This window comes from Leptosomus discolor, chromosome 4 (genome assembly GCF_034619465.1).
Source record: "Leptosomus discolor isolate bLepDis1 chromosome 4, bLepDis1.hap2, whole genome shotgun sequence".
NCBI classification, from domain to species: Eukaryota; Metazoa; Chordata; class Aves; order Leptosomiformes; family Leptosomidae; genus Leptosomus; species Leptosomus discolor.
The window spans coordinates 6,766,996-6,794,956 of record NC_141394.1 but is presented as its reverse complement, the minus strand read 5'-3'; the positions used below and the strand labels follow the sequence as shown (position 1 = coordinate 6,794,956).

The 27,961-nt window shown below is 49.4% G+C and overlaps 1 protein-coding gene across 1 annotated transcript; it reads right to left on the bottom strand.

Annotated features, from left to right (window-relative positions):
* Positions 1-1,515: 1,515 nt before the first annotated feature.
* NDNF (neuron derived neurotrophic factor) lies at positions 1,516-17,431 on the bottom strand. The gene is made up of 4 exons (XM_009946169.2): positions 17,364-17,431; positions 4,954-5,145; positions 3,804-3,928; positions 1,516-2,909 (listed from the first exon to the last, which is right to left on the bottom strand). Exons 1-4 carry the CDS (start codon positions 17,429-17,431, stop codon positions 1,516-1,518), a joined length of 1,779 nt encoding a protein of 592 aa, XP_009944471.2.
* Between the last annotated feature and the right edge of the window lie 10,530 nt (positions 17,432-27,961).

Here is a 27,961-nt window from a genome sequence, read left to right as displayed (position 1 = left end):
GTGCTGCAGCCTGATGCATATGATGGGACCAAGAAAAAAAGGTCTCGGTTACCTGCCCTGAAGCCATGACCCGTAGTGTAACACCGGGACTGAGGCAGTATGTATCCTGCTCTTAGCTGCTCAAAATGGGGCTGGTCTAGTTGCTTCTCAGAATTGTGCTTTCTCTTAAGCAGCTCTACACAAGTTTTTGAGTCAAAGAAGGTGATGTGGAAAAACGAATAAGAAAATTTAGGAAATAGGAGATCCAGACATTTACTATTTTAAAGAAATCTTCCCAATGGAAATAACTGTGATTTAAATGAAAGTACACGGTTTATCCTTAGCACTACCATTCTTCTCAACGGAAAAAAAATCATCCTCTCAGCTTACTATTACTGCGGTCAAACCCAGCAGCATCCAGAAAGCAAATGTTTTCAATGATAATCTAACAAAAACAACAACTGGTTCTCTGGTGTGTTATTTGTTGGAACTGTATGGTCTCTGTGTCTCAGACTGCAAGCTCCTTGCGAAGCGCTGGCAGCACTCGCAACCACGATGAAACGGGATCCATCCTCACCCGGGACAAGCGAAGCTCCTCTGCACTGTCCTGCTCCTTTACTGCTTGTTTCACTGTAGACCCTGAGTAGCTCAGAAATACCCCTCCCTCAATGGCCCGTGCTCCCTTGCAGATTTTAACCGACTCAGTAACTTCAGTAATTCTACTGGTCTTCAGTCACCTTGCCCAAAAAGATGAAGAACAACAGCAGAGAGGCACAGCCTAGCTGAATTCAGTTCAAGTTTCAGCATGCCTCTTCTGTCCCCAAGTCTGTCTGCCCATTTAGAATGTCAAGAAATAAAAGAAACGATATATAATCTAATATTTTTAATTTTATGTACAGGAATATAACGTTATGGCAACTTTGTACATGAAATACATACAGTATTTAAACATGAAAACCAGCTAGGTAAGAATTTACATTAGCAACGCAACTGCTTCATGTGCAGCCCAGTTAATACTTAGTTTAGATCTGTATTTTATTGGGGAGAGGTTTTAATAGTTTACAATCATAGAAACATAAACATTTAAAACAAGACTCTATAAAATAATTTACAGAAACCCTACCATCTACACTGAGAGAAAGGGTGTATGTCTGTGAGTTTTGTCTGTGAATAACAAGGTGGACGAATGATGTACCTCAGCCTTTTAGGTATAAAATAATTTAGAAGCAGTTCATGCAATATGGAAGCAAAGGAGTGCGAGTTCCTTCAAGGTTTCCTGCTACCTTGGACATCTACTGAGCATCACATGTGGGTCACCGGACACATGATAACACCGTTGCCAGATGCTACCGGAGAGCACCAGCCTCAGTTCCTCCAAACAATTACTTATGTAAACATAAATATACAAGTTGATATCTTTTCTACACAGTACAAATACAGGTCACAACTTCTCAGCTGTGCAAGTAGTCAATCCGTATACTTGGAAGTAGAATAATGCTCGGACCGGAGTTCCATAGATTTCTCTGTACAGGGGCACTAACAGAACTTCCTTGTTTTCACCAATTTGCTCTGATATTTCACAGAGTGCCCGCCATGCCCTATCACATAAACATCCAGCAGGTAGGACTTGCCGGGCTGCAGGCCTCTGATTGTCTCTGTGGTCACTGCTTTCTGGATGTTCTGGCTGTGGAAGTATTTACAGAGAACCTTTTCCGATTTCTTCCTTGTATCTGGACCCAAGCACTGGTTCTGCTCTCTTCTCTTCTGCTCTTCGTTGTAATTGTCATCCACTTCCCTTTTGTAGATGCAGAATTTGTTTCTCTCCTGCGTGCCCAGCCACGCCACCGTGACCGAAGAACACGTGCGGAGTTTGTCGAAGGCTTTGATTCGCGTATCTTCAGGAAGAGAAGGAAACGACTGCTTGTTAGGCCTTGTTGTAGCCAGGATCTTCAGCAAAGAAGCACCTTTCTTGCTTCCTTTCAGCCTGATGAGGTATTTAGCTTTTGCTTTTCCCCGAAGCTGGAACTGCCGCACACCCTCCACGTTTTGAGACAAGAGAAGTTTTCCATCTCTTCTAACTTGGATCTGAACAGCATCCAGGCATGAATGAATGGAGAAGGTGACCTTTTGGTGAGAAGAAACAGGAGCAAACCGTAAAAATTTGGCTCCCTTCCTCTTGATGAATACGTCTGTAACTTTGCCGTCCTTCAGTTCAACTGTTTTCTGTTTAGCCTCCTCCTTCGTTCTGGCAAAGGTGCCCACGTACGCAGTGCTCATGTTAGTGTTGGTATTCACCGCAAACATGTCAAAGTAGTACTGCGTGTCGGGCTTCAGGTCAGACACTGTGAAGATGTTCTTGTTCCCAATACAAACTTTATGCAGGTCAACTCTCGGCTTCGAGGACGTTTGGCGCCCAAACTTTGCCGACGATTTTAGGAAACCACGTTCTTTGCCAGAGTTGTTGTCTGAGGGAAAGCCAAAATGGGCAAAGTCAAATGGACTGAAATCCAGCCCTGGTTTTGGAGCCATCATGAAGGCATCATCAGAACTCAGCTTGGCTTCAACAGCACAGAGGCTTTTGAAATTGTGTTCTTTATTGATGACTATGCAATACTGAATCGGCTGTTTCAGTAAGGAGGCCGTGGGACTTGGTTTCCACGCCAGCGTCACTGTTGTACGTCCCAGAGAAGTGACATCGATTCTGGGATCGTAAGGTAATTCAGGATAAGGCTGGTCCGACTCTGGAGTAGTGGTTGCATACACTTTAAAGTGGGTATCTTTCTCTGTCGACAGCAGATCTAGTTGGTACAAACCAGATGGGGAACTAGAGGACACAAAGTACTCAACGTCATTGCCTTTGTAAGAGAACAGCTCTGTGCCTTCCTCATTGGTAATCTGCTGCTTCTGTTGCTCAAGAGGTTCTGGTTCACCTAGATTACAAGCAGAGAAAAACATTTTTTACAGACACAGTCTGCGAATATGAGAAAACTGTAACAGACACTTCACATAAAATACAGAAGTGAGACGGAAAGGGAAGGTTCAACTTCTGAAGAAGATGTAATCGGTACTTCTGTCAAATCAGAGAGGGGAATTGGTTTGGCACTCGGGTTAAAACCAAATGCAATAGAAATTGCACCTGATCGGAGTCTTGTGAATGGTAGCTAATACTGTCCACGAGAGTACTTCAAGCACCCAACTTGCAGATGCCATACAGTTCCCCAGGGGAAACTGACTCTGCTGCCTGTTTCTGGACTCTGGCCCTTATCTTTGGCCCTCTGGGTCACGCTAAGATTTTGTACCAAAATATAGTTGGGGCCAAAGGTGTGTGTGTGGTGTGTATGACATTTTAGCATTTGTGTGAGAGGCTCTGGAAGCCCAAGACCTCTTCGCTCTTGAGTAGCAGTTGTTTGGCTGTTTCCAAATAAGCTCCATGTCTGCAGGCGAGTGCCCTCAAAGGGGTGAGCTCAGCCCTGCTGCCACGCCAGCCCTGCCTCTCCAGTTCCTACCTGGTGTACACAGCTCACAGCAAAGCCCCTGTGAAAGACAGTTACTCTGGGCAAACACAATTTGTTCTGGCAGCATCCAGTGAGCTCTCTAACTATAACCCCAGCTTTTAGTTTTATTTTTTTTTTACAGCCCTTTTCCTTGTCACATTGCTACCTGCTGCCAGTTTCCTGCACGACGGTAGCACTGGGGCTGAAGATCCAAACAGCAGATCATAAAGGTGGGCCAGCTGCAAGACTCAGTGGCACACCGAGACTGGTCTGTGGGGCTTCGAATCCAGGAGGAAAGCAGGTCTCTGAGGCGCAAGGGTGGTTTGTTACCTGAACCTTCTCCACTGGCTTCCTCTGGGAGCTCTTGCACACTCAATTTCCACTCCAGAGGGGCATCACACGGTGTCACTGTCACTGCTAAAGGAGTGTTGTCCTCTTCGACCACAAAGAAATACCTAGGAGAAGGTTACCAGACCCATATGTCAGTAAATCCTGACGGCAGCCAAGCGGCAGGGACTGACTTAACACGATCAAGGTCGATCTCGGTGGGGCAACAGACTGGAAGTGTTACTGACAGGCAAGCGTGCGCAGAGGGAATATGGAAAGGCCGGTGGGCGAGAGCTAAGGGGGTGAGGGGAGTTCCCTCACTAACACAGTGGTGCAGAGTTCACACCTTGCTCATCAAGCCACAGCAGAGGGATTTCTGGCTTCCTGCCCTCCCCTCCATCAGCTTCACTTTTTACCCCTACGCTAACTATACACAGTATACATGGTGGCAAAGGTGTAAATGAGGGAAACGGAATCTTTCCTGGAATCTCCTGTCCTCTTCAAAACAGGACACACACCTTATGCTACGCCCAGGAAAGGGCCCTAGAAGCACATATAGATACATACCCATTCAGCTGTCCTCCCGCATCCCCCCCGAGCACCACACGTCATTTATTGTAGATGTTTCGCACCGATGAAGGCTGAAGGAGGCGTGTGATACGAGGAGGAAGGTGGCAATGCTGGTCATCCCTGGACTCTTTGGAGCCTCAGGTTCTTCCCCAGTCTAACCTCAGCATTTTCTGACCCATAGGGTCGAGGCTGGGAAGCGGGGAGTTCAGAGCAGCCTGGCTTACGCTGCTTCTTTAAAGCCCAATATGAAATAATGAAGAGAGACAAATGTGGTGGGGTAAGCCTGTAGTTTCTAATTTCCTTCCCGCTCCCTTTGCCTCCAGATACGGTTAGCGGCCCCACTTCAGGGAACTTCTGTGGTCTATGGGAGCTCTGGGCTTATTCCAGAAATCAAATAAATTTGATAGGCCCTCAGATGGGGAGGCCAGATAGGGATGGAAACTCTTGTAGCTACTTACTTCACCAGAGAGAACACCGGCATTTGTATTTTTCTGGTTTGGATCCAATTTTTATTTTAAAACACCGGCAAATAAAGCTACTGTCTTCAAAGTACAAGTTCCTCACTTGAGCCGGACAGAAATACCTTTTAGGCGTGTCTCGGAAGAGGTAGCTGCTAATTTCAGCTCCATCTGGGATGACGGACGAATCATGAAAAAAAGCTTTGTCCCGGATCTGCATCTGGAAGAGCTCCTCATCTCTGGTAGGTAACTTCTGGGGCCTGGAGCTGAGCGGCAGCAGCAGCAGCAGCAGCAGCGGGCAGCGCAGCAGGAGCATCCTACAGCAACGACAGGGAGTCCTACCTGAGGAGGGGCTGCCCCACACCTCCTCTGTGCTGCGTACGAGCACCGGGAATACGCATGGTAAGGACTAAGCTCGCATCGGCGCAGCGCTTGGATAAAGTCTTGGACAAATAAGATTTTTCTACCTTGAACTGCAATTGAAAGCAAGCTCGTGTACTGGTTTCAAATTGGTGTATCTCCCTCTCATGAACAAAGAGCAAAAGCCTTCCACGTGCTCTGGTGGAGCTACAGCTTGGTGTTTTGCCATAGCAGAAATAGAGCTCGCTGGATATGGGAGCTAGAGCAAGCACAGACCAGATGGAGGGTACATCGACTTCCCTTTCCTTAGGAGACTCTGGTCGGGCTTCCAACAAGCCTTTGAAAAGTAAATACTTCCAGTAAAATTGTTCTTTATAAAAATAGTGAATTAGGAAAACATGTGATATAAACCCACACATATTCAAAGCACATTGGTATTAGCGTGCAATTCAGCAAGGCTTAATCCTCAAGCCTGATGGGAATTGCAAAACACAAAAGCAGAGAATCCCTTACAAATTAGGCATAATAATTCATAATCTCAGCCTTTCATTATTATGTCTACAACTAGGTCAGTAATGACTGCCCTAACATATACAGTGGGACAGGCTGGAAATCTCCTTTCAGTACAGCAGATGATCTCATATGTAATGGCTCTAGCATGGGGGTGGTAGGGGGGGAACAAAGCCCGTTTCTGCTATGAGTATAGCGAGTTTGAATTGCTAAATGATAACATTTTTTAAAATTAGAAAAAAGAGGTTTAGGCCATTACCTAAACTGTGTTAGCCACTGGCTTTGGGAAGAAGCATGATAAAAAGCCGAGCTGACAGGAAGAGTTTTATCTTGCTACTTGGCTAAATGTGCGCTCTTTGTACTGCCCTGTAAGTTGACGATGGCTTTATAACAAACTCTTTCTTTTTACCTTTAAGATCAAATCTGCTGTTGAGATAGGGGTGGGGGGTGTTCCCCTCCACTTGACCTTTCTCTAATATTTTATGTAAAAATAGCAAACGTAAAACTCCTTGAGAAGTGGCATGATGTAGCCTAAACCACAATAAAATTGCTCTTCCCCTTCAAGCACTTCACAAAAATATCAACAGGTGCCCCTGAGGAAAGCCCCAGCAGCCTCCGCCTTCCCCCTCCCACAGCTTTACCTTCCAAAAACCCCAGAGGAGCCACAGTGCAGTCATGGTGAGAGATCCTCCTCCTTGCCCCAGCCCACCCCCTCTGGCCCTTTGGGAGCTTTCACCAAGACCCACTCCCTGCCAGCCCCGAAATCCCTGCACGCCCCTTCCTGTTCTCCTCTTCACAGAGGCAGGTGGGAATTCGCCACGGGCAGCATGGGGTCTCAATCCTCTTTTTCACCCCCAAGCTCTTGATAAAATACTCCCCAATCCCCGCTCCCTGCTGCCTGTAGCTCCCCTTCCGCCGTGGGCAGAGAGGCGGCTGCAGCATCCGCCCGTCCTGCAGTCCGTCCTGCTCCCGGGATGGCTAAACGCAGCCGTCCACGGGCAGGACCGCAGGGCTCCCGACACCAGCAAGGCCCGCGGAGGGCTATTTCCACCCTCATGTTGCTTCCTCTACCTCTGAAATCACTGTTATTTAATTGCTCCTTCCACCGACGGCGCAGGTCCCCCCTGCTCACCCCCTCCCCTCCTGTCCGCAGTCCCTCGCCCCGTTACCTCAGCTCATTGCCGCCTCCCTTTCGACTGTGCTCCCCCACTCGTGCTGTCCAGCCTGGTCCCTGTCCTTCATCTCTCTATTTTCCCACTGAAACTGGTGATGCAAGAGGGAAGAGAAAATTTACTCCAGTGTAACCATAAGCCACAGGTGCCACGTACTGAAAACTCCCTCGCCAGGATGCAATTTTATCTTCGCCTCCTTTCGCTCCTGCCTTCCCTCACACCAAGGGCCGCTACGCCTTCCTCCGCTTTCTCCCTCCCCAGCCCGCCACACATTCCTGTATTTGCAGCCAGATCCTCCCATTCCTGAGTGGAAAACCATGGGAAAGGTGAAAGCGAATGCTTGAGGTTCACCTGGCAGAGTTTCCCCCACGGTCATGCCCCAGGCGGGCACGGAGACCGTGGAGGAGCCCCATGGCCCCTGCGAGCCAGCGGCAAGGCCTGCAGCGAGCGCGCCGGTCGGTGGCCCCGCCATCTTGCGGGGAAGCCCTGCCCGTGTCGGCGCTGCCAAAAGTTGTTTTGCAGTTGGAGAAGGCAACACAGCAACACCCGCCCGCAGCTCCCCGTTTGTGGGGCTCGTAACGCTTCGCCTCCGGCGCTCACAAATCTCAAATTGTGCGTCTCGTTATTGCTTGGGGTGTTTTAGTAACGGGCTACGGCAGCACTCTGCCCTACGCAAGGGAAAGGAGTAAAGGGCTTTACTTAAGACACACAACTGCTACTTACAGTTAAATCCTGCTTTCACTTTCCCAGCGTTTGTCAAAATTTATCCCAAGCAGGCCCTGACTTAGCTTTTGATGACAACAGACAGATTTCCTCAAATTCAGACCGAAGTGTTGATACTTATCAGCAAAGTTAATGACACTTGACCTTTTGGAGCAAAGATCGTAAGTCAAAATACTTGCTGACTTGAGTCACCAAAGTCAGCAGAAACCTCCTCTCACACAAAGCAGGATGAGTTTCGTGTGCTCTAACACGCTGTTTATTGATTTTTCAAGTATTATCGTTGGCCAACAGGGAAGAAATTCTTTCCAACTTAATCACAACAGTTACAGCAGATTATTTGGTTAGGTAAGAAACTCTGACACTTTCTGCAGACAGCGTCCTCCACATGAACCCCTTGAAATTGCAATCTTGTATATTCCCATAGTCAGCTCCCATAGTCAATGTAACCTCTACTAAAATAAACAAATTTTGATTATAGGACTACGCAGGCTACACTTCGCTTCTTAAACACTTTCGCTAGCTAATTCACTCAAAAATCTCCTGTAGACAGCGTTTCTGTCCCCGTTAACAACCACGGTGTAGTGACAAGGTACAGATTTTACTCTGATTTCTTTATCTGATTGTAAAAGCTTAAAAATAACTACAAAAGAGACATTAAGGTTAGTTCTGTGATCCCTGCCCAGCCTGGGCAGGCAGCACCAGCCTATCCCATACACAAAACACCACACAAAGAGAACAACTGTTACCAAAAAAGAAGTTTTCTAATCTTTGTTCTTTTACAAGCTAATAGGATTTTGAGTTATTTCATTTTCACATCTCCAACCTCAGAGGCTTAAAAAGGGCCCAATTTTCGTGCACCTCACTTCCAAAAGTGGGACACCTCAACAGCAAAGCAGCATCCAAAACTCAGTTTTTGGAAACCGTGCTGTCAGTGTTATACCACCCTTTCCCTAAAGTTACTAAACAGATTTATTTCTTGCGGTTATAATTTAGCAGAGTTTTAAGCTAAATCCTCTACAGTTTACTCACACAAAACATCAAGAGGAAAGCAAAAAAAAAAAAAAAAAAAAAGTCATGCATTTGTCCCGCGTGTCTTTCTGGACAAGTTCACTACTGGGCAGTGACTTTGACAGAGTCCCTCGGAAAATGCACTTGCTAGACGGGAACACGCGAATTCATGCTCTCCCACCCAGCCCTCGGAAACTTCCAACAAACGATTTTCTTGTCTCACTGTGCTGCGCTCCGCGACGGTTTCGTTTTCAGAAGCCAGATACAAGCCGAGGCCTAAGCGCTGCCCTGTAAAGCCATACAAATGATGTGAAATATGTTGTGTGATTTTTTTTATTCTCCAGACTGTGCCACCTCCTAAATGCCTTTTATTCCCTTTTCTACAAGTTTGTCTTGTTTTCTTTTCTTTTAAACTCGGAGTCAATATTTTATTGATATATTCCTGCTGACTGGAGGGATTTGCCTGCTGTTTATCGCCGAATTTAAGAGCGCGCCAAAATAAACAGTCCTAAGTGAAATAATAAGCACCGTTTTCCTTCTCCAGGATTGCAAAAGTGCCCTCTAATGGCCCATCTTTACCTCTCGCTTTTTCCCCAAACTCTACACCGAGCCTTAAACCTGAGCTCGAGGCTAAACCTGCTGCCCCTTCCCCCTGGGTGAGGCTGGTGCCGGCTGCGGGGTGAGGAGCAGGGGCAGAGCGGCGGGTAGGGGACAAGGCCAGCAGGCCCGTTCCCAGGAGGGCACACCCTGGCACAGGAGAAAGGGATCGCTCGCCAGCCCGGCCGTGCCAGGACACTGACCTTCGGAGGCAGAGAGGGAGGGAGATCCCACACAGCACCACGAGCGTGGCACAAAACGGAAGGTAAAATCCCGCCGCAGCCTGGAGGGACCAGGGTGGCACACACAGGCACCAGAGCAGGACTGAAAAACATCCTTGAGACAACATGACCTGCTGGTAGATTCCTTCATTTCCAAAAGAAAGGGGAAAAAAAAAAAAGTTGTCTTTTTTCTTCCTTTTCTCTTTCCCTCCACCCCCTTCTCTTTCCCCTCCTGCAGACTGACCCACTTCAGGGAGCCAGGCTGCGAGCAGGGACCAGTCAAGGGGTCCCCATCTCCTCCCAGGTGGGGCTGCTCTCAGCCCCCCTTTCCAGTTGGACGGGGCCACCCAGTTTTGCCCACCGGCTGCTGGCACGCCCAACCCCGGGCAGGCCGAGCGATGCCGGGGCAGCGGTGGTCATGGCGGAGGGCCAGGGTGCCTTTTGATTTTAACCTGGGAGGTGGCAGGGCTGTCCCCAGGTGAGCACCTCCTGGGCTGCACAAACACTCCAGCAGCAACAGCCGCGCCTCGGGAAAGGTTTATTTAATGAACCTGTATGTATTTCTCTAAATAGGTCAACAGATTAAAAAATGCATGCTGTACATTTGGAGTGGGATATAAATTATGTTAAACGCCTCAAAATTTACCACCTTGCCAGAGGTTTGGGTTTGTTTGTTTTTTTCCTTCAGAAAGTACAAATAAACAAAAGCAGCAGTCTGGACATTTTATAAATTTGAGCTATAAGCACATGCATGAAAATTATCATTAAATCGGATCACAGATTTTACGATGATTACAACTCATTCCTATCTTTTTAATGATTTCCGCTCGGGCTGTGAGCCTCACCCGACCTTTCCAAACTCCCACATACACAAGCCCTCTGCCCAGCCTTTAAGACCTTTGTGTAACAAACTTTGTCTATATGAAAAGCCTGAAAATATGTAAGTAAACTGCAATTACAAGCAGAAACGGCAAGGATGATGGGGTTTGGAACTGGCTCAGGTTCCGAGTCAGGGGACAAATTAGCCAGAGCTGCGGCAGCACCTTGTGGGCTCTTCCCGCAGGCTGTGGGACCAGCGGGGTAGGTACATCCTCAACCAAAGGCAGAAATGGGCAGCCTCGGGGGCAGATAAAATCACCCCATTTTTGATTTTGCCATCAATCCTGCAGTACTTTCTGCCTGCCCTAAGCAAGCCGGCTTTTTCCCAGCAAAATTTCACACGCAGACATGCGCACTCGCGGGAAGGCCCAATGTCACCAAACACACCTTCGCTCCGCAAAAAAGGGAGCACGAGGATGAGATTCACCCCGTGCGATGCCACTGCTGCGCACAAGTCACCGCCAAGTGCCTCGATCTATGGAAATCATTTGCTTTACTTCTCAGCTGTCACTGAGACCTGTAAAGGATTTACAGTAACAAAACAAAAGACCCAGGTTTACTTGAAGCAAATGCATCTGGAATAAATAAACCCTAACGTTTAATTACAGAGAGTGGAAAGTGCATGACTAACACAGTGAGGATAATTTCAAGGCACGGCCTGCCACAGTGCTTGTGTGTTGCATTTCTTCTCCTTTTATTGTATGGGTAGTTAACTTTTTTTCCTCCTCACGTCCTATTTTTAAACTCTGGTGTGTTTGGGCTCTTTTTTTGGTTGTTTACATTACCCATGCTGCATCTCATAATAAGTCTGTAGATTTATTGACATGATTTAAGTCCAGCTTCGGAAATAAAAGGGCACTGTGTGACTTCTTTGACTTATTATAGGAACGTTGCAAGTAAAGAGCCTGTGAGCTTTTCCATTATACACTTCATTTCCAGAGATACGTATCACAAATTTATGCACCTCAGCATACAGAGTTATCACCTCAGCAACAGAGGGCTTTAAAAGTGCCTACTGATTTCGATTGTAATAAGAATATAATAACAATTAGTTATTTTTAATGTGCAAACAAAGAAAAAGAATGCCTTTGACATTTTAAGTATTTACTGGGAGCTGCTCAGTTTGTTTGTTTAGGGGGAGACCAGAGGGGAAAAGTGAAGGCCTGCCATTTAATACTTACTATTCCCTAAAGGATCTGGAAAATGTTTGGTATGCTTTTCATTTGGGTGTTTTTCCTTTTTTTTTTTTTTAATTTGTTTTAAAAAAGCAGCGCTGTTGAAAACTTGTTGTCTGGTCCTGCTTTCCTGGGGAAAAAGCACAGGCCACGCAGCGCTGCGGGAGCCTCGCCGGGGGCACGGCCAGCGCAGCCCCAGCCAGCCCCTCCGCCGGAGGGGTGCACCAGCCCAACGCCTTTCCCTAAGGAACGGGGAGGGGACGAGGAACGCAGCCCCGACGGGGACGCAGGGGTGTAGCACCGTCTCCGTGGATTTTAACCAGAAATATTTCTGTGCAGCACCACGGCTGGCTCAGCGTGGCAGCTCCCATTGGCAGGACCGGCTGTAACTGGGAGGGCAGGAGCATTTACGGACCTGTAATCCGTGGATTAAAGCTCCCTAAGCGCACCCGGACACGATGGACTATAATGGTGCTTTTGAAGCATTTAGGGTCCACCGTGTCAATAATCTGTGGATTACCTGACCGCCTCTTGCAACTCCAATTCAACCCACGAGTTTCCTTCCCTGGGAGTATTGCTTTAGCAAAGCAAATCACAGTAGCATGGGGAAAAAAATCCAACTACGTAAAAATAAGTAGGTATGAAGAAACCAGGGTACATTTCCACCAAATCTTAATGAACAACAGTGGCAATGAACTACAACTTAGGGGAGAGGTTAACTCCGAAGGGGTAATATTGTAAAATGTGGAGCTGTCTCAAATTAGACATGTTGAAAAGCAAACATACTCAGGGAGATATGGTATCAAAAATCAAATTTTACACGGACTATTTTGTTTCTAAACTGAGCCTTATTTATTTTTCCACTTTTAGTGGAAACAGATTCAACTCCGATGACATTGAAATCACCGTCCTGGAGCTGGTGGTAGCTGGATGCTTCAAAAACCAGCTGAGCCAGGAGATGCCATTTGGGACACTTGAGGAAATGCCTCGTAGTTTTTCTTTTTTTAATCAGAGACCACATACCGGCGCTTCTCTCCTTCACAGCCACCTCGACCCATGCGACTCAGCGGTGAGTGTCAAAACCAAACAAACAGCGAGTCTCCAGTGACCTCTGTTACAATGCTCAGTTGTTCTCTCATACCTCTCCCTGCGAGGGGGTGGCAGCGGCAGGGGAAGAGGTGTTGTGCTGGAGCACTGGGGAGCAGCCAGCTGGCGGCCTGCCCCCCATGCAGAGCTCCGCTTCCCTTAGCCTCTCGGGCACAGGCTCAGCCTCCCAAGCCCGTACGAAATCCCCAGGTGGTTGAACATCGCTCCTGGAGAGGGCAAGCGTCATGGGACGGGTGACTGGTACCAGCTCTTCCAGAGGAAAATCTCAACTCGGGGAGGGGGAATTTTTTCCATAGTCTCAGCAGGTGGTAAGAGAAATAAGATAAGGCAGAGAAATCTTAGTTTGGAAAACTCCAGGCCATTTAAGATAACCAACCCTGAATGCCACGCAGCTCTACCACAAATCTTTCATCGCAAGATCTAGAGGTGTTTTATAACGGAGAGTAATTATTATCCCCTTGTTACAAGCAATAAAAGTGGGGCAGTGACTTTCCTTGTTCAAGGAAATCCCAATATAATCCCTTCCTTTAATCATAAAACAATAGCTACTTTCCTCGGCCAAGTCATTCTGCCTTCAGCACAGCTCTCTGAGTGTACGTTACTGTCTCTCCATAATGAATTTCAGCAAGGGGATTAGCGGGGAAGAACACACGAACAATTACAAATTACAACCAACACAAGCATGTTGGTATTTGGTACAGAGTTTCCCACTGTTTCTCTGGAATACTTCTGAATGACATTATGAGCAACCGCCATTGCTAAAACCCAGGAGGGACAGGGATGACTGAAGTGTCAGGGTATGATACAGAGCAGGAGCGGAACCGGGGTCCGTGCATCCTGCTGTCATATCCTCAGACCGCCGGGGCTTATGGCTGAAGGTCAGAAAGACCTTCGGAAAGCGCTAAAACATAAACCCAAAGTCATTAACTACCAGAGGAGTTCAAGTTGCTTGAACCATTCCTAAGGCTCAGGGAATACCGTGTCCGCGGCCAACAAGGTGTTTGTTAAAGGGGAGAAAACAAGGGGCTCGCGCAGGGCAGGGAGCTGCGGGAGAGGCAGCCACAGGCAAGGGGCTGCGGGTCACCGGCGCGACTTGCAGGGCAGGAGCAGGGGGAAGCCGCGCCTCCAGCAGCTCCAGCGACAACCAGAGCAATCCCATTTTGTGGAAAGCTGTGCCATGAGCACGCTGGAATTGCTTACGCACTGCCTTTCTTCCCTTCTGCTTTTTGGTAGAAAGGGAAAATTGCTGACTACTTTGAAACCCTTTTACGTGCACAGAGGCCGACTCCCTCGGCTTCCATCAGACACGCAGTTTCCTTCGGCACCAGGAGCACCACCACACCTGTACAGGGGATTACAAACCACAGCCAGCCCAACACCATTAGCATTCACGCCCACTTCCCTACCTCTACGCACACCGTTTTCCTGCAACAGCCACTCAGAAATTCTCATTTGCAATTTTACCGTATCTTCCTTTTTACTGCCTAGGGTTTCTCAGTGCTTCCAGGCTAACCAGTAATGCCTCCAATAGCACGGGGAGTAACTGCCGCGGGGCTCCAAAAGCCCTCTGGCAGCTGGAAGAGCGAAGCAGGACAGCAGCTCCAGTAACAACCCCTATTACGGTGCTCATGCCCAGGAGGTGATTCTCAGACCCGGACCTCCAGAGAGTCCAGCCCATGCTACTTATGACCACAGCAACACTTGTTATGCTGACAGGTGAGTCCCCAACATTTCCAACTCCTTAATTATTATCAGAATCCACATTTTTCTGATTGAACTTACTGTCCAAAAATTGGACCCACTTTTAATATTACCTGCCTTCAGCTTTAAAGGCATGCAAAGGAAATCTTAGGCTCTACAAGTCCTTAATGAACCCTCAAGGTGCTCTCTCGTAATGATTTGTTACGGATCACGGTGATTCACAGATGCTGTGTCTCATTTTCCCTAGTTGGGAAAGGGTGGCTGAAAAATATGTAAACATTTGTCAAGTGTTTGAAAATGGAAAGTATCAAATGTAGTGCTAAAGATATTGCTATTTACATATTTCTACCAGTGGGCTCAGCGCTAGAGCTGGCAGACCTCAGCCCCAGTTACAGCAGCAAAGACTTTCCAACACCCAGCGTGGGTATCATGCCCCACGCTGATCCTCACCATCCCTAGAAAGCAGCACACCCCATTTCTTAGTCACACCATTAGCTCTGGTGACTTCCTCAGAGGCTGCGGTGGCCGAGAGCACAGGGTGGCCCATGGCGAGTGAACCACATCACAGGGAGGACCGTCAGCCCCACCACTGCTCCCGTGTGTCAGTCAGAAAATGACCTCTCTCACACGCTCACTTCTCTACGCTATGTGGCTAGGGATGAGAAAAAGCAGGAACGCTCACGCTGGCTAAATTTCGCCTACCAGCATTTATTTCCTTAGCACCCTGCTTTAAAAAAAGACACAGATTCCTGCAGAGGGCAACTCAGAAAATTGGTGAAAATTGTTAGTGTAGGACGGCGGCTGCTCCGAATTTCTCCGCACGGTTACCTGTGGTCGCTCCCTGCCGTGCCTGACACTTCCCACCGCCCCCAGAGAAAATCCAAACTTCTGCTTCCCGCGACAGCCTGACCTTCGCACAGCGAGGTGGGCGAGATTCATCCCACCCAGACCCGCGCATGGAGGCTCCAGTCCCCATTTCCTAATCCTCCCTCTGCGAGCAGCGAGCGCGCCCGATGTTCACGAGGGATCAGGGACCCCGGCAGGAGGAGAGCACCTGCATGGCGCTGGGTGGCTCCCAAGGTGACTCAAGGCTGTTGCAGAAGTGGATGGAAGATTTGGGACAAGCGTGGCCAGGCACTGGAGGAGCTACAGACCCATGCAGCCCGCGTGCCTGCCCTGAGCTGCTCAGCAGGCACCGCCGGGCACTGCTCACCCAGCACCGCTGAGCGTCTCCAGGGCTGAGGAGCCCCGTGACGGAGGAAGGATTCGCCTCCAAAGGGCAAACCGGTACATGCCCGGAGAGATGGTGAAGCACAGCCCGCCGTACCAAAGCAGGACAGGAGCGTGTTTGGGAGCTGCCAGTCTGCAGGGTGGCTTTCCAACGCGCTTCAGCTTTTCCAAGCGGTGGACTTCTGCGCGACCAAGCTGCAAAGTGTTTCCCGAGCGCCGATAGACGGGCGCTCTGAAGGGACGTGCCGCGAGAGTCTCAATCCTGCCGGGGTCAACTGCAGAGCTGTGATAAGGGATCTCAAAAATCAGATTATTGAAAGGGTCGGCTTCAGCTCCACTCTACCGCTGGGCCAGTGTTTATTTGTCCAGCCCGGCAGGCGAAAGGTTAGTCCTTTATCTAGTTACTGCGAACAAAAGCGGAGGGAACACATACGGGTGGATAGGTCAGACTGTCGTGGGTGAGCGAACATCCAAACAACCCCAAAACCTTCAGGCCTTCTTATGGTAACCAATCATCCTCAGCTGACAGCAAGGAAAAGAAGGGGAAGAGAAAAGAAGGGGAAGAGAAAAGAAGGGGAAGAGAAAAGAAGGGGAAGAGAAAAGAAGGGGAAGAGAAAAGAAGGGGAAGAGAAAAGAAGGGGAAGAGAAAAGAAGGGGAAGAGAAAAGAAAGGGAAGAGAAAAGAAGGGGAAGAGAAAAGAAGGGGAAGAGAAAAGAAGGGGAAGAGAAAAGAAGGGGAAAAGAAACGAGAGGAAAAGAAGTGAATTTTTGCATTCAGAGATGGCTGAAACACGTGCCAAGGACATTTCCTTTCCCAAAGCGGGAAGACGTGGTGAGAGCTGTGGCGCAGGACCCAGCACTGCCTGCTGGGGTTGTCCCTTCGCTAGTGACTGGAAATGGCTGCGAGATCTTTGGATGAAAGTTACTGCTAAAGGACAAAGTGTCTTTTCAACATCACCGTTAACACTGAATTGTAAAAACCAAAAAGCTGTGAAATCAAAAAAGTATCTGCTCTTCGGTGCTTTGACCTCCCAAGGCATTTCCGCAGGCCCAAGAGGTTTGGGCTGGAGCTGGGCAGGGGGCTCTGCCCGTGGGGACGATGCCCGTGGGGACATTCGCTCCCCATGTGCACATCTGCTGAGGGCTGAACAAACCCACACCGAGCCCGTAGTGCCGAGTGGGGACGGCCACGAACTCAGTGAGCAAAGGGCTGAGCCAGAAGCGTGCTGTGGCCTCGCAGAGGTACGTCTCACCGACGCGTTTGAAGGTTGCATTTTCTAGCTAAAGCCCCAATTGCCTGGATTTTCTTATAAAAGCTTTGCAACTGCTTTTCCTTAAATGACTGGAGATTAGAACGCGCTCTGTAAATTAACATGGCACGTTTCTTTCCCTGAGCCGGCGGCCCTGCTATCGCACACTTGCAAGAGATGTCTTACACCCTTGCTTTAAAATACCTGCTTAATTCAAATGTTAAATTAAGTTAGATTGTTCACATGATGTGAAAGGGTCTTAAAACCTGCTTAGTTTTCCTAGCATGAATTTTTTTCAACTATTGTATTATAACAGGATTATAAAAGTTTTAATTGACTGACATTAAATCTTCCCTGCAAAACTGTAACTTTAATACCCCCTAGGACTATTAGATTTTTATTCGTTATTTCTCATTACTGACAAATGAGTTTGAGAGAGCCCCCAGGGACTTCCCCAAATAAGGACAAGATCCTATTAGTCCTACAACTCATACTCAAGTAAGTACTTCTTACCCAGGAGAAAAAGCCCACAGGGAATTAAATGCAGATTAGTAGCCAAAGGAACTGAAAGAGTGGGGACTAGAAACTGTTAATACTGCTCACTGATGTTTTCCTTTGCATCCAAAGACCAGCTGGCAGCTCCGAGACACTTGGCTTTCCTGCACCATCATCATCCTGATCTGTAAACTGCTTAATTTGCATCAGGTTTCTGGATTTCAAAACGCTGAGACACGTTTAGACTGTTTGACTATAAACAAATTAGCAGTAAATCTGCTGCACCTAAACAGAGTAGCAAGAGAGAGAGAGAGAGCGCTCACCTCTTCACGATATTCTGGTTGCTTTGTAAAACCCCCCTACCCCATTTAACAATCCCTGCAGAAGAACCTGCGACCCCGTCGCACCTCTCGCCTGCCCCCCCCCCCCCCCCACCTTTGCAGCAGGAGCGGCGGCTGATCGAGGGCTGCTCTATTTTGGCACTGAGCAAGTTAAAAGTGAGGAAGATGAAAAGCATCATTTTTCTCACACCCTAATAAAGTTTCAAGCCCTTTAAAGTTAATTTTCCTTAAATTAAAAAAAAAAAAACAAAACGCTCAACGAGGCGAACAATGCTTTACCCCTGTAAATCACAGGGGAAGTGTCGGCCTCAGTGGTGTGTCACGTTGTGAGCGTGCGAGGGTCACGCTGGAGGGGCACTCATATCCGGGCCTGCGGAAGGGGGAATGAAGTAGGAAAGATAAATTATTGCCTTTTGTTTTTCAGATTTCCAGGTGCTCGCAGTAAGTACCCACTGCTTCTTATCTCGGCTGTCACACAAGCAACAAACATCTCTCCGACCACTGAATTTAATTACCCTAAAACCAGAGCGGTCCCGATTCGGGCCAAAACCCAAACAACCCCGCGTGCTCTTGAGCAATCGGTGAGAAATGCTGAAAATGCTGCAGTTGCCTGAGCTCTCGCCCCTGCCCGAGTGGAAGGACACAGCCCACTGAAAGATGCGCAGCGCAGGACTCGCCTGCATCCCTCTGGTAACTCGGGTATGTTTTTCCTTACCGCATCGGTTGTGGACTGGGTTCTCAGACCACTCACGTTGCTGATTACTCGAACGGCACTTAAAACCCATCCTGTAAAATGTCCCCCAGCAGGTCATCACATTTTTGGCGAAGTTCTAGTATCGACTATCTTGCACACGAACTGAAAAAGACGACGCTTTGCCTGCTTCTGACGGGTCCCGCGCGCTCAGCGTGCTCCCCGGGGTGCAATCAAAGCCATCTACGCAGTCACGAGACTTTCGGCTGGTTCCTGTTACAGCTCTGCGTTAACATTCATCTTTCTCCCGGTCAGTGGGTGTCCTTGCATACTGCGAATTAGAAAATTAATTCTGAAAGAACAAACTTCTTTTTAATATTTACTCTCTCTCTCTCTCCCTCTTAATTTATTTCCAGCTTTAAGCACATTCTCCTGGAGTTATGATTTATTACCCTGACCTATTTCCCAATCTAAGGGCAAATACTTCCTCTCCTAATGACATCTTGTTAAAGTTTTCAAACACAACATCTCCTCAGCCTTCAAAGCTCCTTGCATCCATCCGAAGGCATTAGCTTATTTGAGCCGTTTTCTCAGGCAGAAAGTACCCCCGTTTGATCTAGCGAAGGCTTCTGCCGCAGAAGCAGCACGTTCCCAGCCACGATGTAAACCAGCGTGGGGAACACAGCTTCGGCGCTCTGCCTGTTCTCCAAGGCGATGCTCACTCCCTGCACTGCTCGTTCCTTCGCGGAGCTCGAGCAGTAGTCGAGTCCCTTCTCAGGGGTCTCACCTAAGACAGTACCTTTCCTCTAACATCATTCTGATTTATCCTCCCTTCACTCCTGCCCGTACACTCAGTGACACCAAAACACAGAGCTCAGCAACATTCGGTACCGCACCGGGTCTCCATAAGCCAGGTAGACATTGGTCTTACGGGCTGCCTACACATTCTCACACAAGCCTGACATCCCAAACATGTATCGCTGGGTATATAATTAGTCGAGTTTATCACCCTCGACACTGGGCATTCCCACCAGCACGGGCACCCTTTTGTGAGGACTTGTGGACCTGTTTTCTTACACGAAGGAGGCGGCCCTTCCCTCCCTCAGCCGGGTCTACCCTTCTCCTCCGCGTTTTATAATAAAACAGAAAAAGAAAGCAAAACCTCCCCCATTATTTTAACTCTCATGACTGGTTGAACTGGTAGCCCAGAGCAGCTATGTCGTCTTCCACGTCAATAACATCAGCCCCTTTGAATGCATCGAACGAGAAACGTGCAGTTTTCATTAGACTGCCCTTAATGCAGAAAACGTGCACGTTCGGCAAGGCCGAATGGAAACCCGCCATCTCTGGTGTGTCCATCGGTACAAATTAGTAAATCTGCCTCCTGCAAAAGGGAGGGACTGAAAAGATAAATACCCGCTTAGTAAAACAAAATAAAGCCAGCCCTAGAAAGATGCAAGACCCTGAAGGAGGACAGAAATAGCCCCTTGAAAATAGTGAAGTAATGGGCTTACAATTTTATTATTCACATAAAGTTTAGTGACTTCAAAATGAACGCAAAGCCAAACAAGACTTGTTATCCCACTAAAATCTGTGCTGTAACTGAAGCCAGTACCCAGATGTTCTGTGGTAAAATCCGCCGCTTCGCTGCATAAAAGCGCCACATACCCTGACGCACAGTCCTGGCTTGCCTTTATCCAAACCTACTTAGATTCTGGATTATTTTTCTAGCAATCTTTTAAACTGCCATGGGAAGCATAAAAGGTGGTCTCCTACAAAACCGTTTGGTACCGGCTTGAAGTGTAACCATTTGCAGAAATAAATCAGGATTTCTTTTTAATAAACTGTTTATTACCAGCCTTTCGGAACATAAATTGTAGAAGAAAAAGCAGGGTCCGAGTTTAATAAACATCTCATCTCTTTATATATATTAAAGCAGAAGACCCCGGCACGCTTCAGAGCGAAATGCCCGGCAAACAGGCTCCATCCAGCCCTACCAAAGCCACGAGACGGGGAGCAGAAGGCCACCGCGCAGCTGGAGACTCGAAACCACATTGTGCAGCCAGGGTGTGCCCCTTGTCCCCCGGCACTGTTAACCCACCCGTCACTACCTTCGGCTCTCAGGGCACCTCCCAGGAAAGGGTTTATCCCTTCATTTTCAGGGGACTTCTAAGGTGGACAAACCTTCTCAGGAGGACAAAGTGGACTCGAAGATGCCCCTACACACAGTTTTGGCACAGGAGCTGGGATGCACGGGGCAGCCCGGGCTCTCGCCGAGCCGGCCGGGTGCCGAAGGAGTGCCCAGGGCTCCAACGAGCGGGTCATGGTGCAAGCAGAGCCGCAGCACCGACCCTGCCCGCGCCGCCACGTCCCCAGCCCAGCTCGCGGGAGGAGGAGAGGCGCGCTGGGAAAACTGTGGCAGATGGGCCGGAGCTGCGTGCCGGGAGCTTTAAACGTCGGATGAACGCCGAGTATGTGGTGAAGGCAGCCGAGCTGAACAGGGAAGGCAGCACAGGCGTTACGTGATTTTGAACAGCTTGCTTGACAGTTTGCACCATATTGTATTTATAAACATTGGGGAAACCTAAATGCTTTTCCTTAGTGTTTCCGAAGCAGCCATCCACAACAAAACAGGCACGCAGGGCGGTCCTACGCAGCTCTGCCTCACCTCCGTGACAACCTTCTAAAAATTAAAGAAGGGGCCCGTACGCATCTCTGCGGGATCCGCGTCCCACACGGCGTTCAGATTCCCTCTGAAACTGCACATCTGATCACCAAACCCCCAACGCCCCCTGGGACATGAGGTAACCCGCCGCCCAATGACGCCGGCAGCACGTCACGCGTGTGCCACCGCCTGCCAGGTGTGGCCTGCGCCAGGGAACAGCCGGCTCCTCTCGCAGGCGCCGCGGAGCACGGCACGCAGGACATGCGCATCGTGTCCCTGGCAGGGCTGCGATGACACGCTGCGGTGCTCGCCCTCCACAGCGGAAAAATCCGTGGGTTTTCTGTCCGGGGCTGCGCAGAAACAAGGGCAGCGTGGTGTACCCACAGTCCTCATCATGGAAAGATGACAAGGCTGAAGGGGTTTTTCAGTATCATAAAGCTCTTTGAAATTAAGAGGGGCTCGTTATCTGCCGACACAGAAAGTCCACAAGGAACAGGTATCGTTCTCATCACAACAGGATGACACACAGCCACGGGACCCTGAATACATCCACACAGCACCCACAAGCGATGCACTACTGCACTTTTCTGCTCCATCGCGTGTTTTTTTATGGTCAAACTAGAACACAAAAATCTCTCAGCGTTTTAAAAAGTCCTCTCTTCCTTCAAATATTAACAAGTTTAAACTCTAGACATCACTAAGTACTCACAGAGACTTTTAGTGGTACTAGAAAGCTGACCTCAGCAGCTCTCCTCTTGCAGGTATGTATTTTGCTACGAGGTAGGAGAGTGAGGCCGAGGCAGGAGAGCGAGGCCGGGAGGATGAGGCATTCCTGACAAGAAGCAATCCGAAATGCCATTCCTAAAATAGCTAAGAATCAGCGATTTTTGAAGTAGGCTGAACAGAATCAAAGTTTTTCTCCCTGCTCCCTTACAGCACAGCCAAAGGTGCTGACAATGCCTAACACCCAAGCACTATTTTTACAGAAACCAGGTTATGGCCAAGCCAGCAGTGCCTTGCCAGGGTCACTGGCGTATAAATCACTCGCTGCCCTCCGCCCAGTGAGGAATTCACCCTCAAATTGCTCCCACCTCTTCCAGTTTTACACAGATACAACTCTACCAGCTCGACCATGCATGAAATGGGCGCACCTAGGCTGGAAGCCCGTCGTAAGATGGTGCTGGATGGGGCTGCCAGTGCAGCCTGACTGTAGGATACTCTGATGGAGACGTGGTGACATGCTTGTGTCACCGAACGTGGCCTGGTATGGGCTCGCAAACAGCCAGTCAGGCCAGTGAGATCTGTGTATTTATGCTGGGGACCTCGCCTCCCCTCCGAGCTCGCCTCCTGCAGCTCAGTCAAGCCACAAGAATAGCGATACTGTTTAAGGGTTTTAATTAAGGATCGTAACTAGATGCTAACCAGATCCTCTGGTGGGGAGGGAGAGTCCCAGGGACGCTACAAGCTTCACAACCCGCTCTCTGAAGCCAGCCTTACCGAGGCTGCCTCGCTCACGTCGGTGTCCACCGCGATGATTTCCAGCGCTGCCCTGGGCAGCACCGCACGGACAAGATCACGCTCATCCCTGGCACCCAGCTAAACGGTCTGAGGAAAGCAGGGCACGTTACCACTCAAGCGTTAAATACATCCAGAACAAAAACGCTCAGAGAATCACTGCCTTCCAAAAATCTGCGCTAGCCTTTAACTGTGAAGGTTTAAATACATAAAAGTTATATCTGCAAGTGATTAAACAACACTTTGTAGCCATTGTCTCTGCGCTGTCGAAACAAAAACACGACCTAAGCTGCACGTAGCAAATCTCAGCACTTACATCCCACCGTTGAGTTTTCCGTCTACTTTTTTTTGGTAGCCACTTTTTTTTTTTTTTTCCTTCTTTTTTTCATTTTTCCTCCCTCCCGAAAACAACGGATGATGCTAGCAGAGCCGCTGCCTGCCTGGCACACACCCGCTCAGCGGCAGCGCCCGGCCGCCAGAGGACGAACCGGGGCTCCCGGCGGCAGCCCAGGCTGCGGGGCACCGGCCGCCGCGGGCTGAAAGAGGGGAAAACCGGGGAGAAAATAAACCAAACCTCCAACGGGAAGGGGGCGGGGGAGAGGGGATACGAGAGGGCGCCGAGGTCCTACCGGCAGCATCCCGCAAAACCCGCGGCGGAGCGGTGCCGGGACGAGGGGCTCGGCGCTGCAGCCGAAGGGACCGCGCCGGGGTGGCCGCTCGGTGCGGCGCGTCCCCCGCCCCGCTTTGGCCGAGGGGTCCCGCAGCCGGGCGGGGGGCACCGCGTCCCCCGCCGCCCCGATGGCGATCGAGGGGGGGGGTATGTGTGGGGGGGTGGGTGTGCGTGTGCGGCCCCGCTCCCCCGCCCCGGTGCCGGTGGCTTACCTTGCGGCGTCCGGTCCCGTCCCGTCCTGTCCCTCCCACGGGGGGGTGGGGAGGCTTGTTTTTAGGGGGGGCGGGTGTTTACCTAACCCCCCGCTCCGGCGGGAACGGGCTGCAACGGGGACTGTGTCACGCACGTCCCTTCGCGCTTTATAGCCCCTTCCCTTCCCCACCCCTCCCCGCGGGGAAAAAAAAAAAAAAGAAAAAAAAAAGAAAAAAAAAAGAAAAAAGGGGGGTGGGGGGGACACACCGGGGGAACCCACAACCAAAACGAGGGAAAAGGAGCGGGGAGCCCCCTCAGGGCACCCGCGGCCGCCCGGGGCGAGGGCACGGCCCCGACTTCTCCTCCCGGGAGGAGCGGCGGGGGGCGGCTGAGCGCCGGGAAAAGTTTGCAGGAGGGGCGCGGAGGGGCGCGGAGCGGCGGCGCCCGGCGCGTCTCGCTGCTGCCGCCGGGGCGGGCGGGCAGGGGTGCCCCGCGGGCGCGGCCGCCCCGCCCCGCCCCGCACCGCGCCGCTCCGCGGAGGGGCGGGCCGGCGGCGGGGGTTGGGGGGGGGAGAGAAGCCCCGGTCCAGCGGCCCCGGGAGGGGGGCAGAGCCGCGCCGCCCGGCTTTGTGCCGCGCTGGCCTCCGCTGCCGGGCGAGAAGCTACTCAACATCCATCTTGGGAGCGCGGTCGTGCCCGAAAGTCGGGACGGGGTGACTCGGGGGGGGGGGGGGGGGGGGGGCAGAGCTCCCGCTTGTCCTCTCTCACGCAGCCGCTGCTTGAAGGGGTTGGGGTTGCGGGAATGCTGCGGAACATCCCAACAGCGATGGACGCGGGAGAGAGGGCTGGACGGATGGGCGAGGATGCGGGAGGAATGGGATTTATTAAACCCGCCTGCGATTTAGCAAAATAGGTCTCGAAGCTGCATCTGCAACCTCGCACCTTCTCCCTCATTATGCTGCGACCAGGGGCAGCGAGGGACATTTTTCCTACTATACCTTCCACCAGGTATCCTTTTCCTTTTAAAACCAAACCCCTCTCTCTTTTCGTTTTTGTTTTTGTTTTTTTTTTTGGGGGGGCACATCAGTCATAAAAACGTCAAGTCCTACATCAGCATTAATCAAGTTATTACCAGTAACAGCTGATAGGTAGTTTCCCTGAAGGTAATCATTCCTACCCTACTACTTCAACAGATTGGGGGAGCAAAATTGAAATAAACCCTCCTTTTTTTTTTTTTCCTTTTTTTTTGCAAGACTGCTGAGCAAATCTGACGGCGAAGCCGCAGCGAAGGGATGCAAATTGCCATATTCTGTAGGGTGATGATCAGCTTCACTCTGTGAAGACATAAGCCCCGAAAGAGCTCGTGTCTTCAGGGACACGTAGCTGTCCAGACCTCTGCTAATTACCATTAGTTACTGCCACTCACCTCCCAACTCTGTCAACTCACAGAGTAGCCGGGTCGCTCACTGCAAGCCAGCAAGCACCTTGCTCAAGGGTCTGCTCAAAAAAATGTAAGTTCACCGAAAGAAACCCAAGATTAAGAAAAAGAGCACCATGGGAACCCCCATCCAGTTATCCTTCTGTTTTCATGTCCCTATTTTTACATATTTCACAACCATATTTATCGTTTTTCAAACAGGTTCAAGGGTAGGAGTTTGGGGAAGGGAGGAGAGACACAGAAGTTTAGAATTAATTTGTGCATGTTTAAGGAGAACGTAAAAATACCTGGTATTCGCACACAGCGTCCCGACTTCTTCCTTCCTAGAGGATCGTTCGCCTCCAATGGCCACACCTCAATAAAAAGAAAAAACCTCAGCAAACTACACGTGCTCCTCTTCTGCTGCAGAAGACGCAGAATTCAATCATCCAAACCCGGGAGAATCTGACTAAACAAGAAAGCCAAAATTAGTAAAGAAAACTCAGAGCTTTCTGACTAGTTTTCCTGCAAGCCTTTGGGGCGTGCAGGAGAGAGGGGCGAGGGATGTGCTCAGGTGAAGGCAGGCAGCTGCCTTCGGGTACGATTCGTGGCACAACAGTATTCTGTAGAGCCTGCAAAAATGGCTGGCTCCGGTTTGAGGTCATTAGAGGTAAAATATTGCTACCCAGCCAAAGAGCTCTCGAGACCGTGCGCTTCGCACGCAGGCAAACCGATTATTTTTAACCCGAGGACAGTTTTAGTGCTATTGTTCTTAGAGGGTATTACTATTTGTGATTTCAGGGGAAGCAAGATGACATCCCTGGGATGTTATTTACTGAGGTATGTGAATACCGACTCCCTTGTGCACAGATAACTCTTTTTTTTTTTTTTGGAAGCTTGCAGTTCCACCTCTATCGCCACTGTAAATCTCTATCGTGATTTAAGGTGTAGCACAGAGTGACTCCCAGCCAGAGGAACAGGTAAAACACTTTCAGAAGAAGATTCGCCTTTCTCAAAGTTATTGAACACAGACATGGAAGGCAGGTTTGGGATTTAAATGCTGAAAATTACGCAAATGCCTGGGAGATCCTAGGGCAGCCGGTTAAATGGAAACCAAACAATGAAAGCCCAAAATAGGGAAGATTCTTGTGGGTGGGTGATTCCTTTTAAATCCATTTAAGTGTCCCAGGTACCATCCCAGCACCTGGGAAATTGGTATTGAAATGCTACCGCCGGACTCCCGAGACGATTCACGTTTGTACAGCCTTTACAGGGACAGGTCCCAGGCACAGCAGCGTACAACACCCAGGGTGAGAAGTCGTTGACTGTAAAATGCTGTTCCTTATGCCAATGTGGCAGCACTGAGAAATCAAAGGGAGGAAAGATGAGCAAACCTCTAAATGTCTTGGCTCTGGGCACTCGTCTTCTCCTTCCACCCTCTCAAAGGCTTCCAGGGAACTGCGTTTTACCAGCAAAAACGGGTGCAAGAATGAATTTCAAGAGCCACACGCTAAATACTGATGAGAGCCAAATTATTCATGCGCATGCAGTCACAATCTTTGTCTGTAGCTGTGGATCATTTACTCTGGGGCTGAAACTGTTTTGACTTAAGTGAGCAAATAAATATCCAGAATTTGGAACATCTGTAATTGGTTCACAAAGGCGACTGTAAACTGTCTGGGTAACAATTGCGCTCTTCACGGTTTCACCACGCTGAGAGACCCTATTAGAGCAGATGGATAGGTGCTACCAGAAAATAAGATGTATGTTATGTATTATGGAGAAAAAGGGGAGGAAATGTTTAATAAGCCATTCAGTGGATAAATCTGAATAATAAATCTTTCCGAAACAAAAATGGAAACGGGCAACTGGATATTCTAGGAGGAGAGAAAGAGGGATAATTCATCATATAAATAATTCATTGCAAATTTTAGCACCCAGTGCTGCTGTGCATTTGGTATGGAGGACAGATGACACTGTGTGTGCTCGCATGTGTGTGCTTAATTGCGTGTATCTATAATCTTTTTCGCCTAATTATGTGGCTCTCATTGTGATGCAGATCTGAAGATCTGCTATCAGTGATCCATCGATTAACATTTGTTGCTAGGGAAAGGGTATCGTTATTTATTAACCTCAGGAACTGAGATGCTACGTCGGACTTATCAACCAATTATGCCTCATAGGCCATGATGGGTTTTAGTTATGCAGCATCACACAGTGCTCACTCTCTCAGAAGAGGAATGGGCTGGGCAGCAGGGGCCTCCAGAGGCATCTAGGAAGCATCTGGCTCCGTAGCTGCTGCTGCCTTTCCCAGAGGAGCAACACATGAATGCCCAGGGGGAGTCGGAGCAGCAACAGCGTGCAGGTAAGCACGAAACCCGAAATCATTTCCTCTAAGCACAGAGATGACGCTCGTGCTCTCAAACGCTGATGGTGCTTACGGGGGTTTTGCTTGCCTGAGGCCGAACCACTGGTTTCATCGGAGTACGAGGTCAAATTTTTCTTCTGCCCGTTAGGCAGAAGACCTGCGTGAGAGGTGAGGGCCTCTCAGGGCTGGGCAAAGCTTGAGCCTCCGAGAACACCTTCCCCGGGTGTGCTGCTGCTTCGCCAAGTGCAGCTGGGGCAGGCAGGCAAGGGGCAGCGCGCCCAGCATGCTTCCACCCAAACCCCAGAACTACTGGGACCAGCAGCAGGGCAGTGTCAGCGCCCTGCAAGCGCTCTGGCAGCTCCCTTCTTGCCTCAGTTACGGTTTCTTGTTCTAATAAGAGACGTTTTCTTTACCCTATCTTGAGAAAAACCAAAAGCACGTGCAGCAGTTGGTGTGCAGCTTGCGATTTAACTCAACATTTCTCCTGCATCACTTAGAAGTGCTGGTGGGAGGAGAAAACAAGACACCTCAAGAGCAGAGCGTGGTTAATACAATTTTGTGACACCCTGTTACGTGCCCTCTAGGCTTTACCCAGCTGCGGTGTGAACGGACGCATTGCCGCTGACCCCGAGAAATTACACATTTGGGCTGCCCTTAACTCGTTATTTGCCTATTTTATCCAATTATGTTTTATTTATTAAGCTAATCTTTAAAATCTCTCGGTGTTGACTGTTTTACACCTCCAGTGCACTCTTTTTAATCCTACTGTTTTATGAACTGATTAACAAGACTTTTTGCTCCAACAGCACAAAAATAAAACACAAATCTAAAATATGGTCTGAGCAGCG

Bases quoted from the DNA above. Each gene is read 5' to 3' on its own strand.
- NDNF (XM_009946169.2), bottom strand. From the start codon at position 17,431: ATGATGGTGCAGGAAAGCCAAGTGTCTCGGAGCTGCCAGCTGGTCTTT. The intron at 3,929-4,953 runs GTATTTCTGTCC...ACCTTCTCCTAG, and splicing joins TTCCGAGACACGCCTAAAAG to GTATTTCTTTGTGGTCGAAG. The intron at 2,910-3,803 runs GTAACAAACCAC...CTTGTAATCTAG, and splicing joins AGCCAGTGGAGAAGGTTCAG to GTGAACCAGAACCTCTTGAG.